The 14,016-nt window shown below is 33.0% G+C and overlaps 1 protein-coding gene across 7 annotated transcripts in view; it reads right to left on the reverse strand.

Annotated features, from left to right (window-relative positions):
• Window positions 1-3,261: 3,261 nt before the first annotated feature.
• Window positions 3,262-14,016, reverse strand: part of LOC144973066 (uncharacterized) — a 60,022-nt gene continuing 49,267 nt past the window's right edge. For 5 of the 7 annotated variants that reach the window (XM_078915055.1, XM_078915052.1, XM_078915051.1 and 2 more), the window contains 2 exons: window positions 8,627-8,736; window positions 3,262-6,400 (listed from right to left, as the gene is read on the reverse strand). In XM_078915055.1, coding sequence (XP_078771181.1) covers window positions 8,652-8,736 — 85 coding nt within the window. In that variant the 3' untranslated portion in view covers window positions 3,262-6,400; window positions 8,627-8,651. The remainder of the gene's footprint in view (window positions 6,401-8,626; window positions 8,737-14,016) is intronic. The other 2 variants (XM_078915054.1, XM_078915050.1) reach the window with 1 other exon arrangement.

Below are 14,016 nucleotides of genomic sequence, written 5' to 3' on the forward strand. Positions count from 1 at the left end.
TCCTAAATGTTAAATGTTGCTCTTGGACACGGACCCCTTGTAATGCGCTTTGATCACGTTTAGTGGATATTGCGCTATATAAAAGCTCAATTTAAAGCTCAATTTAATCTAAATGTACAGCATTGATATATATATATATTTCTTTTGTTTTTTTTCCCAAAAAAATTAGGTTTTCTATGACCACATTTTCTTCGGGCTATTCAGGGCGTTTACCCTGTTAATAGTCTGTCAGAAGAGGGAATTTTATGAGAACTAATCACCCAACTAACGTTCTAAACACAATAACAAAGAGCCGAGTATGTATTCAAACGGCTATGGCCCTGACCTAAATGAATAAAGGTCAACATGAGTTTGGGAGATGGGAATCACTTTTATTAAATATATTTGACAAATTCAAATCAATACATTAATCATTCTTGGGGAAGATGAAATAATTTGAAAAGAAACATTTCTAGTAAATCGGATAGTCTAAGTAAATTGAATGTCGAATGCAAATGAATCACTTAATATTGATATATTTTGGAATCAAAACATTGTCAGTAATCGTTCTAAAAGAAATTAACAAACCAAAATACTCGTAGCTTTTTTGAATACCTACGGAAATGTTGGCTTCATTTAATTCTCTGAATGCTATTCATGCGACTCGAAAGCTTCAATAGGTGCTGTCTTTTACAGTCATAACACCATTCCTGTCGTTTCTTATTGTAAGGAGTCCCTTTTCATTTATCCTAGCTTTTTTTTAATGGCGTGCAAAATTTACGCAGAAAACACGAGTTGACATCGACTATTTAAGAGATAATTTATGGCAATATTATGGGACTCGCCGCGTCAACCAGGCAATGTCCTTGAAAACGAAAAAAAAATGTTTAAAGTTGAGATTAAGTCAGAATAATCAGAAATGGTAATCTAAGGGTTTTTTAAAATAAAATTATATTTATTATTTTATTATTTTTGAATATATTGATCTTTGTAATCATCCTTCAACCTTGGATCCTTTGCTTATGCCTGGGTAGGACTTTAAGTTAATGTTAAGATAAGTAGGTTGCTCGTTGAATTTTCTGTTCCCTATTTGAACTAGTCCCATTTGTGTTGCTTTTTCTTTTTGCGCTTTTAACTTAAAATCTACAACTTTTCTTTCATCATCTTCTTTTTACTGTTGCTGAAAAGACCTTATAGTGTCGTGTCGCAGGGGCCGTAATTTATAATACAACGAGCAAATTATAAAACCTTGCAACCCGCAACATAAATGGTAGATCTGCCTATTTTGACATAACCCTAAAGACCTATTCAGCATAGGCAAATGATTCCCAAAGTACCATAGTATATTCAAAACCAATAACTATAATAGTGTATAACAGGGAGATATTTTACAGTAGAAAATATATATTATCTTCTAAAACACAAAAAGGTACAATACATTTGATTGTCTCATTCGCAGTTAAAAACCGAGCATTATCAATCCGGAACAAAGACAGAGAGCAAAATGGAATGGGGAAAACAGATATAGGGTATAATAGACACAGAAAGTGACCTCTCTCTGTCCACCATAGGAGATCAGAAGAACCAACCCAGAGGCGAGTGCTCGATTACCGGGCTATCGAGACCCCGACCTTATCTCGAATTAAGTTTAAAATTTTAATTTCTGATTCCACATCACATCATAATATCTGATTGATGAAGTAGATCGGAGATTATAGAAAAAACGTAAGATTTTATAGTACGAACTATTGTGTTTATTGTAGTCTGTGAAATTATATCAATTTTTTTCTCCATCATAAAGAGATAAGTTTTGTCAAAAATGTATATTCTTTATAGTGGAGAAAAAAAACCATATAATTTCACAGGCTGCAATAAACACGAAATGACAAAATTAGAACTGCATATCTATGGGAAATGAAAGGCCAAGAAGAAATATAGGTAGAAATTAAGAGGAGATGGAAATGGCTGGGCCACACTCTGAGAAGGCCAGCATCAAATATTACCAGACAGGCTCTTACATGGGCCACCTAGGAAAAGGCGGAGAAGGGCATTGATGGAGGATCTAAAACCTGAAGGCTTGGCATGGAGAGAAAGATGGAGGGACTACGTCGATGGCCTGTGCTCCAGCCAGAGCGAATAGCCAAATTAATAAAGAATGAAACTTGAGCTTTTTTATCGCGCAATATCCACTAAACGTGCTCAAGGCGCTTTACAATGGGGTCCATGACCAACAGCAATACGCAACATGGAGAACGAGACAGGCAATATTACAATTTTTTTCCGACATTTTCAACGCTGTTGACGGCCAGGTACTCATTTTACACCTGAATCCGGTGAGATAATGTGAGTTAAGAGCCTTTTCCAAGGACTCAACTATGCGCCGAGCGAGGCTCGAATCCAGGACATTCCGATCCGAAAGCGAATGTCATACCACTAGACCGCATAGCCGTTCATTCAAATCAAATTAACCCCATGATTCATACTTGTGGCTATGAATTCTTTTCTTCTTCTTCGCCTACATATTGGCTTCTAATTTGAATGTCTAGTTGGTGAAGGAACATCGTCGTCTTCATCTTTTCTGTCAAGGGCTAAACTGTTTAGTGTGTAAACGTGTGCTACCGGGCCACAAATCCTCTCTTGCTATGAATTCAATTCCCAGTTGCATTACATGTGTTCAAGGTGCCAGCGTTCCCCAGCAAACAGTAACGTAGCATATCGGACTAAACATGATGCATGTAAGGTATAAATACAGTTTTCCCTCCGACATACATCGCCAACATCGTAAGGTGCTCATTTCACACCTGAGTACATTGAGAGAATTTGAGTAAAGAGGGGTTTTTTTTTCAAAGACTCAACATTGCAGGCCCATAGCGGAATTCTAATCATGGACTAACAGTTATCTCATTCCGCAAAAAAAAAAACAAAAAAAAAAAACAAAAAAAAAAAAAAAACAAAAAAAAAAAAACGAAAAAACAAAACGAACAAACAAAAACACCGCACTCAAATTCAAAATAAAAAAATTGAAAAACACCCTTTTCACTTATGTTTAGATAATACATTTATTTAATTCTTAATGGAAAAGGCACTTAGAGAATAAAATATGACAAAACAATCTAGTAGTAGTGGAAGGGTGCAATATTCTACATGCTAATAATGGAATATCATGTGGTTCTCATTCAAATCAAACAAGTAAAGAAATGCTACTGTAGCAAAATATTTATTTGAAAATTGTTCTTGCTCGTATCAGCTTCATACAGTCAAAAGGCGTGTCCCAAATTTAAAAAAAATAAACAAAACTTTCTTTAATATTTGCATAGCTCCACAAGAGATTATTCTTTTGTCTCATTGCGAATAATTTAGTATTTCATTTGTTTATGCCATATAATTATTTTATGTTGAATTCCAATTATTCTTAATTGTTAATGTTTAGAATAAAACAAAATACAATAATTTGTACCCCGTTAGTTCAGGCTTCCACCCTTACGTGTGTTATACTGTATTATTGGACTGAAATAGTTCTAAATCTAGTAGATTATAAATTGGCCTACTGTTCAAATTAGGGAAAGGTGTCTGTTACCGATTCTTACCCTTAGTTGTGCCTATCGTAGTGAACACTATTATAGAAGGAACGACTTTGACGTCAATCAGATCTTTGTTAATTTTTTTAAGCCAGCCATTTTTTACGAGTAGTTTTCATTAAATGGTATCAAGCAATAGGATAATAAACGTTTATAGTCCTTCAGAACCATTAGGCCCATAGAGCCGGAATTTATCCCGGTTTCTATAGCGTGAAACGGACAATAGCAAGTCTATCGCAGGTACTTTCCGCCAAATCTAACAGACCTAGCTACCCATTTACTGCTGGGTGGTCATAAAAATCTCGACTGCACCCGGGATCGATCTTGGTCTCTTTGCGTGTGAAGCTAGTGCTCTACCAACTGAGCTATCGGGACCCCCTATAAACGTTTAAGGTTACACATATTTTTGTATGTTAGTACGTTCTATCCGTCTGGCGCATGTTCTGAGTTTTCTACCTAAACGCATAACATCAATAGATAGAATGAAGTTGATGTCACTCGGGTCTTTGTTATTGCTTTTTTGCCACCAGCGTTTATGAATAATTCTCACTAAACTGTATTAACCAGACTATAAAGGGATTGAACTAGGCAGCAACTACAGTCACTCAATACAGAAAAGAAAAGGAACATCTCATCATCAGGTTTTAATGTAGAGGAAAGATTCATTATATCGTGGACTGACTGCTGATGTGTCAAATGCTCTGTTGACCCGTAGCCATCGTTAACTTATAACCTGACACTGATCAACAAATGACGTCAAAAGACAAATCTTTGCCCACAAAAGAAAACAAATCATGAGTTGTATCCAAAAGTTCAACCAATGGGATCACGACAACTAACTAGGCGATGCAAAAACCTAAAAAATGACGTCAAACTATAAGTCCTAATGGGTTTTAGTGTCAGGCTATAGATAGATCGAAGTTGACGTCACTCCGGTCTTTGTTATTGCTTTATTGGCATCCGCGTTTATGAGTAAATTCTCACTGAACTGTATTAACCAGACTATAAACCTTCATGGTTACACATAGTCTTGTGTGTTGGTCCGTTATACTTCCGGTTGGCAATGTTGTGAGCTTCTTAGCCAAGCGCATACTATCTATAAGTTAACTATGGCTACAGTTGACACCATGTCAAGACAAGACTCAAGTCAATGAAGAATGTTAAAAAGAAATACATTTTCTTAACTATTTCCCATTACAACAATGAGCCCATAACTGGGTTCTCAGAGCGACAAATAAGTGCACCTGGTGGAAGCTAAAACTTAATTTTGTGTATCTTTTTAAAGAGTAAATTGAAATTCATATAAATCGATATCACAGAGAGCATGTGTATATGTATTATGTATGTATATATATATATATATATATATATATATATATATATATATATATATATATATATATATGTATATATTGTGTGTGATTGTGTGTGTGTGGGTGTGTGAGTGAGTAAATCACAATGCAACTTTATCACAGAAATTGTCTCATGTCTATTATCACATTAATCAAATCATGTTTTTTTTCTTAATACTGAAAATTAGTAAAGATATGGTATTATGTCCATATTTTAGATTAATAACAAAAGCATTCGTCCAGTCATGTTGTAGGATAAATACAGCAATAAGCACGCATGTCATTCGGTCTTTTTTTCCAATAAATCTATTATAAGTTATAAGATGAATTAATGCCTAATTGGAATTAAGGTCATGGTTGAAACATTGAGTCAGACAATGCCATTGAGACTGATAAAAATCATGATATACGTAACTCTCTCTCTCTCTCTCTCTCTCTCTCTCTCTCTCTCTCTCTCTCTCTCTCTCTCTCTCTCTCTCTCTCTCTCTCTCTCTCTCTCTCTCTCTCTCTCTCTCTCTCTCTCTCTTTTCTCTCTCTCATTTGCCTCCATGTCATGAAAATAGTCAAGGATGTTGAGAGTTTAGTCAACACCAACAATCGATAATAATAATAATAATAATAATAACAATATTAATAATAATAATAATAATAATAATAATAATAATAATAATAATAATAATAATAATAATAATAATAGGCTAATGAAGTGTTTCGAATGCTGTGGATTAATGGTGAAATAAAAAACACTGAATATCAAGCTTAAATGAATACATCAATCAGAAAGGGTGATGTCCCGTAATATTATTGTAGTTCTACTTCAATAATAGTCTAACTACCTGGTATAATAATTTTAACCGTTGAATTGAAGGATTTAATCGGAATCTTTACTCAAATCGTTATAAACATTTCAATTTAAAATGATTCTTTTTAAAACAGTTAAAATTTCCGATGTATAAAGAAAGAGTTAAAACCCATCATCCTGCCTCGTTGGGTGAAAATACAAGAACTTATTTCAGTGATAAACAAAAATGAATAGAACAGGAACATTTTTTTTTAAAAATACCCAACACGGAACGTTCCGGACTCAAAATCCTTCTTCGGCCAACAACAAAAAATTAAAGACATAAATACATTACTAAATTCCAGATTGACGACAGAGAAATTTTGTAGGACCTCTCTGTTGTTTTTAAGTGTTATGTTTTTCAAAAAGAAATTTTTGTAGAATTAACGTTTGGTCAACATAACACGTCAAATTATTTTTACAAAAAAAAAAGAAAAAAAACACTTTAAAAAGGGCCGATCATGACGAAAGTAGCATCTCTTAAGGTGTAAATTAAACATGAATATTTGGAATTTTTAAAAAATACAAAAGGACATGTAGTAAATATGAAACTCGTGGAGAAATTATTGAGATCAAAATCGTCATTTCACTTGCGATTCTTTTTGGAGTAAACATTCTCTTTTTCTTTGCAACGTTTTGTGTTGTATATTCTGCAATGAAAAAAAAGTAATATTTATATTAATTCAGATAAGAATCATAGAAAACAGAAAAAAAAAAGAATTTGACAAATCCAACAGAAAGGTATGAAGCTCTAGTTAATCATTACAATTCTGACGTCATAGGACAAAGGGTAAGTGGGTCAAATTGAGTCTTTAGCAAGTAAATTATAACCACGTTCCCCGAACCTAAACGGTTGGGTTTGGTTAGTGCAATCGTAAACTTGCTATTTTATTGAGCCGACCGCAATTTTTCTCTCTCTCTCGGTTTGGTGACTATAAGTCAATAAATAAATGTTTTATTACAAAAATAGAATATATACGACTTGATAGATTTAGTGATGTTGGAGCAAACGGTTTATGTTTTGGCTCTCCTGTAAAATTTTATTGTTTCTATTTTTTTTTCGATATGCGACCCTTTGTCTTAAGACCACGGAATTGTGACTTGTTCTACAAGCGCATCTAAGACTGTCCAAATAATTAAACAAAAAAAAAAGAATATAACAGCTTCCAAAAAAAAAAAAATACCAAACACGGAACGTTTCGGGATCAAAACCCTTATTCAGCAAAAAATAAAAATAAAACACAAATACAATATTTTGTTCTTTTATGAAGCTGTTATATTCATTTTTGTTTACAGTCCACAGCATCTAGCAGATTAGTATCGCTTAAGACTGTCCAAACGTCGATTTTTGTAGCTTTTCGATACAGACAGAGATCAATATCAAGAAACAAATAAATACAGAAATGATCTCGCTTTTTATTTATTCCTCTGGGTTAAATATTGACAAGTTACCGAAATACTGAAAGATTGGCATTATACCAAATGTAGAGAAAGTTGATCAATTGTCCAAATATATTTTTTGTACACTTGAGAAGCTGTTCCAGCTTTTACTTATTGCCGGTCCCTTGAATTATAAATTACGTATCCACAATTCACCCAGGAAAACTGATAAAAATTGCCACCATAAATACTCGCTCAAAATAATTTAATCTCTTTTTTGAATCGAAATGCTACAAAACGACCATTTTTTGCAGAGTTTATCAGTAAATTTTGTTTATTTTCCAGTTGGTATTAGCTAAGTATTAGTTGCCGAACTACAATTGATGTGTAATTTAGTTATTTATATTGGTACTTATCCATATTTTTGAGTGAAACTAAAATAGACTCAGCCAAATTATTTTTTTTAAATCAAGCGACTGATATTATTATCATTATTATTATTATTATTATTATTATTATTATTATTATTATTATTATTATTATTATTATTATTATTATTATTATTATTATTATTATCATCATCATCATTATTATTATTATTATTATTTATTATTATTATTATTATTATTATTATTATTTATTGTTATTATTATTATATTAATATTATTATTATTATTTTTATTATAATTATTATTATTATCATCATCATCATCATCATCATCATCATCATCATCATCATCATCATCATCATCATTATTATTATTATTATTATCAATATCATCAAAAGTATTATTATTATTATCATCATAATAATCATCATCTTCATCAACATCATCAACATCATCATCATGACCATCATCAAATTATCTTCTCTGGATGAACTGATTAAAAGGTTCGCAAGAATCGCATTTGAAACAGAGTGCCTTTATATTAATTTCAAATTTAATACTAAAGAATTAGGTTAGAATGAATTAGTAATCAGCCACTTTATGCATTAGTAAAGTAATTTTCAACGTTGTCATAGCATGTATACCAATCCATTGAGAAGTGAATTTCCCAGTTTTTGATGAGAATTTGAGCTGCCTTAACCATCACATATCATATTAGAATGTAGGTAACGTTAAATTTCATTGCGAGATTATATATTTTTATATTATATATCCATTCATATATATATATATATATATATATATATATATATATATATATATATAAAATTATGAATGTTGATGGTTACTTCATTTACAGCATATTATATTGTAAATGAAAAGATACTGACGTTAAAGACACTTACCCATTTGAGTCATCGTTGGCTGAGGAAGTGTAAATGAAGCACCGAAACAGCTGTTCCAACCATACAAATGTGTGTATCTTTCCATTTATAATATATATATATATATATATATATATATATATATATATATATTATATATATATATACAATTAAAATCACTTCTCATTGGATTGGTTATTTTATTAAAGCTCTACTAACTCACGGTTAAACTACTAAGGCGTCACTAATCAGCTTGGTGGGTTTCTCGTGTATTTCTGAATGAGCTCATTTGCATAACGACGTTGCTCGTCAGTCAGAAAAGGAGTTGTTTTCCTTTGGAGAAAAAAGTTAGAGTTCGTTAGGTGACTTAGATTCACTAAATAAATAGTTTTAAAATGCAGAAAATTCGACAGCTATAAATGTAAAGAACCGCTCTCATTTTGCAAACTAAATGAAGCGGAAGCCATAATATTTTAATTTATATAATAGATACTAGTGTAAGATAAAAACTTGATCAAAAACTGTAGTCCATCAGGGCCATTTGGCCCAAGGTACCGGTTTTTTTTATCCCGGTTTCTAAAGCGTGAAGCGGACAATAGCTATTGCTTGCTATCCTTTGGACAGGACGCTAGTCTATCGCAAAGTACTCTCCGCTAGATCTAACAGATCCAGCTACCATGCTGGGTGGACCGGGGGGGGGGGAGGTCAGAAAGAAAATCGACGGCAAATGAAATCGATCTCCGTCCTTTTGCGTTTGAAGCGAGCGCTCTATCAACTGAGCTATTGGAACCCCCCGATCAGAAACTGTACATATCATCAAATATGTGATTCATCGTGTCAATAAGGTATTTAAACAGAACGAACTGGATGGGGAAAAGTCGACGTGCACATATTAGCAGGTCTGATAACCGAACACAATCATGGGCTCGATTTAACATTGTTTTAATGGACAATAGTTTGCGTTGGTTTGACTATTTCAATAACACCAATGAGCTCATAACAAATAAGGTTGTCAGACCTGCAAAACGTACCCTTTGGGATCAGCAAATTTAAGTCAATAAAGATCAAAATGTTTAAAGTTCAATTTTTTCTAAGTTTAAGAAACAACACTGACTTCCTCAATTAAGGAATTTATTTTCAACTCTAGATTCATAAGTTAATGCTAAAAGTCAATTTTAAGCATCAGGTTAAACTCGACATAATACCGTTTTGAGGAATTAGTCACATTACATACCAAAATGTCTTATTATAACTTAGCTTAACATTGTTGTAATGGACAGTATTATGGTTTGGTTTGATTGTATTTGCGTTGTGGCTCTGGCGTCCTGTGGCATAACACTTGCCTTCGAACCGATAGGTTCCTGGTTCAGTCCCGCTGTAAGCGACGTAAAGTTGAGTCCTCGTAAAGGGCTCTTTACTCAAATTCTCTCACCACACTTTGGTGTAAAATACTACAGACCGTTAACAGTACTCTCTCTCTCTCTCTCTCTCTCTCTCTCTCTCTCTCTCTCTCTCTCTCTCTCTCGGGGGAAAATGTTAACGACTTGCAGCAGGCATTCTCGTCTTACTTGTGTTACTGCTGCTCGCTTGAGACCCTATGTATAGCATTTTGAGCATATTTAGTATATAAAAGCTTAATTTAAGTGAACATTGAGACTAAAAAATGAAGGAGATCAGACTTGTTGATAAAATCATCTGTTTAAAAAGGTTAATTTAATACAAATTATAGACTCTCAGTTCTGTCGTAAATAATATGCTTTATGTGTGGACCTTTTATTGAATTTTAAACTATAATTATAACCTTGCATTAAAATAAAGTTAATTACTCAGCATTAATCACAATTACAGTAAATAAAAGGAAAGTAGAAAATGCAATAAATAAATGAAAAGAAAAATAAATCTAGACCCATAAATCCTTACGAGTAAACTAAAGTATTGTTGTCATTTATCGGTATTGGCATAAAAATAATAATAAACAATAGCATGGAACTTAGTGAAAGTTTACTGATGCATTGAAGACGCCTTTTTAAATTTATATAATTTACTGGAATCTAAAATGAAAATAAACAAATTAACTATCTAAGTGTTATCAAACAAATTTAACGGAGTCAGTTAGCAAATAAATATTATTCCACAAGATAGGGCAAAAACCCTGCAGAAAATTATGATTTTCTGACAAACAGTATTTTGTTAGCAAAAATTTCGAGTAAGATTTATCATTTTCATAATTGTATACAATTTGCATAATTTTTATTTAATTATGAACAACTTTGTGGTTGAAATTTTGAAATTTCGGTTGATATTAAGTTTCCGTTTCTCCTTCCGTGTGTGTATGTGTGTGTGTGTGTGTGTGTGTGTGTATATATATATATATATTATATATATATATATATATATATTTATATACGTGTGTGTGTGTGTGTGTGTGTGTGTGTGTAAAACAATGCTCTTTTTAAAATGTCAAGTGAGCTAAGGCATTGGTTTATCTGATGCTTATCAAGGCGAATTTGCATTTTAAGTTGACCTACGACTTTGCCCATCAGTGTTTGGTTTTATTTCTCTTTCATTTGGACAATTGCAATCAGTCAGATAAATACCTTCTTGTACAAATATAAACATTTATTGCACGGCTGGTACATTTTAAAATATATAAAATTTTAATATAGATTCCCTACATTTAGGGAAATGGTAAACATGTTTTTCTCACCTCATCTTGTTTTTACAGCTTCAATCATATTTAAAATCTCTTATGCTTTCAATTTGTTCATTTTTCCAAAGTTTAATATGAGAATAGGGTTGAAATTTGTTTTCATGCATTTCAGATTCGTCATTACAAGTTTATAGGTAGGTACTATCAATTTTGTTCGTAATGAGTTTTTTCATATACTTCGATGCATGGCAGCCGACGAACACTTATATGCAGGTCTGATAACCCAAATTGTTATGGGCTGCTTATCATGGAAATACTCTTAAACCAAAGCAAAATATTGTCCATTACAACAATGTCAAACCAAGCCCATGTTTGCGTTTGGTTATCAGATCTGCAAATATGTACATGTTGATGTCAACCATTTGAAATTAATTACAATGAAATTGATATAAATTTAATTATAAAAATAATTTTCATTTCTTCTAATTGACCCTTTCAAATTATTCACATTAATAAATATATAAACATTAAAAAAGATTTTGTACCTAAATTAAAATTCGATATTATAATAGATAAATCCTAAAATCTTAACTTCCAACAACAATATTGCGTTTCAAAGTGGCTGTCAATCACCTATCTATTCTTTTTGGAAATGTATACAAATGAAATTTTAAGAATTCGTTTAAATATGACAGACTCAAAGTAAGAAACCGGCTTTATTTTTAACAATAATGTCACCAATCAGGAATGAGTCGTCGCCTTTGTCAACTAAAGGTCTGATACTGACCAAAAAAATCACGTCACAAAAGAAGACGACGATCACCAAACGAAAGTAAAAAGCGAGTTGTTGTTAGGAGTGCTTAAGGAAACAAATGATTTCATTGGCTGAGCTATTGATTTACAACTCACCATTATTTTTTACCCCGTGATCTTCCTGTTCCTATATAATGAATTTTAAAAAGTTAGTATCAGGCCATGAGTTTACGAAGGCCACGGCTGAGTGGGCAGTGAGCGCAGATAAAAATATCTAGACTGCACGTTCGTACTCTGGAAAAGCACATTTCAGAAACATTTAGTCCTTCAACTACCCATCAATTGAATTGACCCTCATTTCGTCAAAAAGTCTCAAACCTGGGATTTCAAGGAATGCTCCACCACGAAGCTTCAGTGAGACCCAATAGGTATCAAAGCCACACTGAAATAATTGTTGACCCATGATTCATTAGTTAGTAAAAAAAAAGCTGTTTTCACAGAGGCAAGGGGATATCAATCCAAAATCTATCCTCATTTGGAGATGTAGCCATATGAATATGTCATTGGATTTATGACAATAAGACCGGTGCTTGAACCTCATTTTTGGAATCTCTCTCTTTCTACTTTTTTTTTGCAATAAACTTAGCCCCTATTGATGAAGCGCTGAGTTATTCCATTATCTCCTTGAAATAGACCCTGTAGTCGAATTATTATCCCCATCGGATGAGTGAAGGGAATTCTAACATTTGTCTGACCCCTCATCTCTTAAAGGTGTAATGACTAAAAACTAAACATGCAGTAAAATATATGAAAATAGGATTAAACGCATATGCTTTAACTCAAATAATGGATATTTATCATTTAATAGCTTTTGATTCTATTTTTTTATGTTTAAAGTTTGTATTTTAAAAGTCCACAGCTATTAGAAGTTTAGATTTACTTTTCAATAACATTTATTAAAACAAATGTTTTATACATTGGTAATTCAGGCGCTGGCTTCCGGCGACAACAGACGTGTTGTGAATGTTTACCTATTTTCTACACATATTTTTATTCATTTATCATTCAATCGTCGGAATTTAAGCCTACTTTTTATTCAAAATGGATGTGAAGTATATATTGTTCCTGATTTTTATATTTATTAGTATATTTATAAGCATAAATGGTGTTTTAGCCTGTGATTTTGCTGCCAAAATAAGCCTATCGATAACTTATACTCCAGAGACTCTCCGATCCCTCCAACCCGTGTCTACCCCACCACCCACTGTTGACACATCGTTTATTAAAGTAAGAAAGAGGGGGAGAAAAGGAGGAATAAAAACAAAATTTAACAGACGGCCTTTTCGTCCATTTTTACCCTGTGTAGTGACAGGTAATGTAAGATCACTGAAAAATAAAATTGATGAACTGTTTTCACTGTGTCGTTTTAATAGTGACTATCGTCAAGCCTCCATAATAGGATTCAATAGTCGTAACGTCACTTCCTTCATAATGACGCATGGTAACTTAGCAACACTGGCTCTAAACTATCGGAACAATGGCGGACGCAGTATGAAATATTTCTCCGGCGAGCATAAAAGCGTATCCTGAGGGGAAAAAAAACAGAAACTTGATCATGTTTTCACTTTTACACATTCTGGTCACAAGACATATGAAAAGTTCTAGCCAGCTTGAAGAATAAAAAGTAATGATTTTCTTTGTTTAGAACCAAGATGGCCGCCGTTGCCAGGCGGCGTGACATCAGACTACTGAATCCAATAGCGTTAACAGAGACTTGGCTATCTCCTCACACACCATCATCATGTTTTAATATTGAACAATATTCACTATTTCGAGGAGATCGGACTAATGTAAATAAACGAACTGGGGGTGGGGTGTGCACATATATTAACAACAAGTGGTGCCACCCCAATAACTGTCAGATAAAGAAAATGTATTGTGACGATTATATTGAATTTATTACTGTTTCGTCACGACCATATTATCTACCCCGGGAATATACTCATGTCATCATCATCAACGTCTACATTCCACCATCATCAGACAACACCACAGCGAAAAATATTTTGAGGAAAGAAATACAGGACATTCAAATTAAGTCACCCGATGCCGTATTGATGGTCACTGGCGATTTTAACCACTGTAACGATTTTACTCTCCCGGGACTTCATCAATACGTGGACTGCGAGACAAGGGACAAAAAAACATTA

This window comes from Berghia stephanieae, chromosome 5 (genome assembly GCF_034508935.2).
Source record: "Berghia stephanieae isolate SIO BIC M18660-M18661 chromosome 5, UCSD_Bste_1.3, whole genome shotgun sequence".
Taxonomy (NCBI): domain Eukaryota; kingdom Metazoa; phylum Mollusca; class Gastropoda; order Nudibranchia; family Aeolidiidae; genus Berghia; species Berghia stephanieae.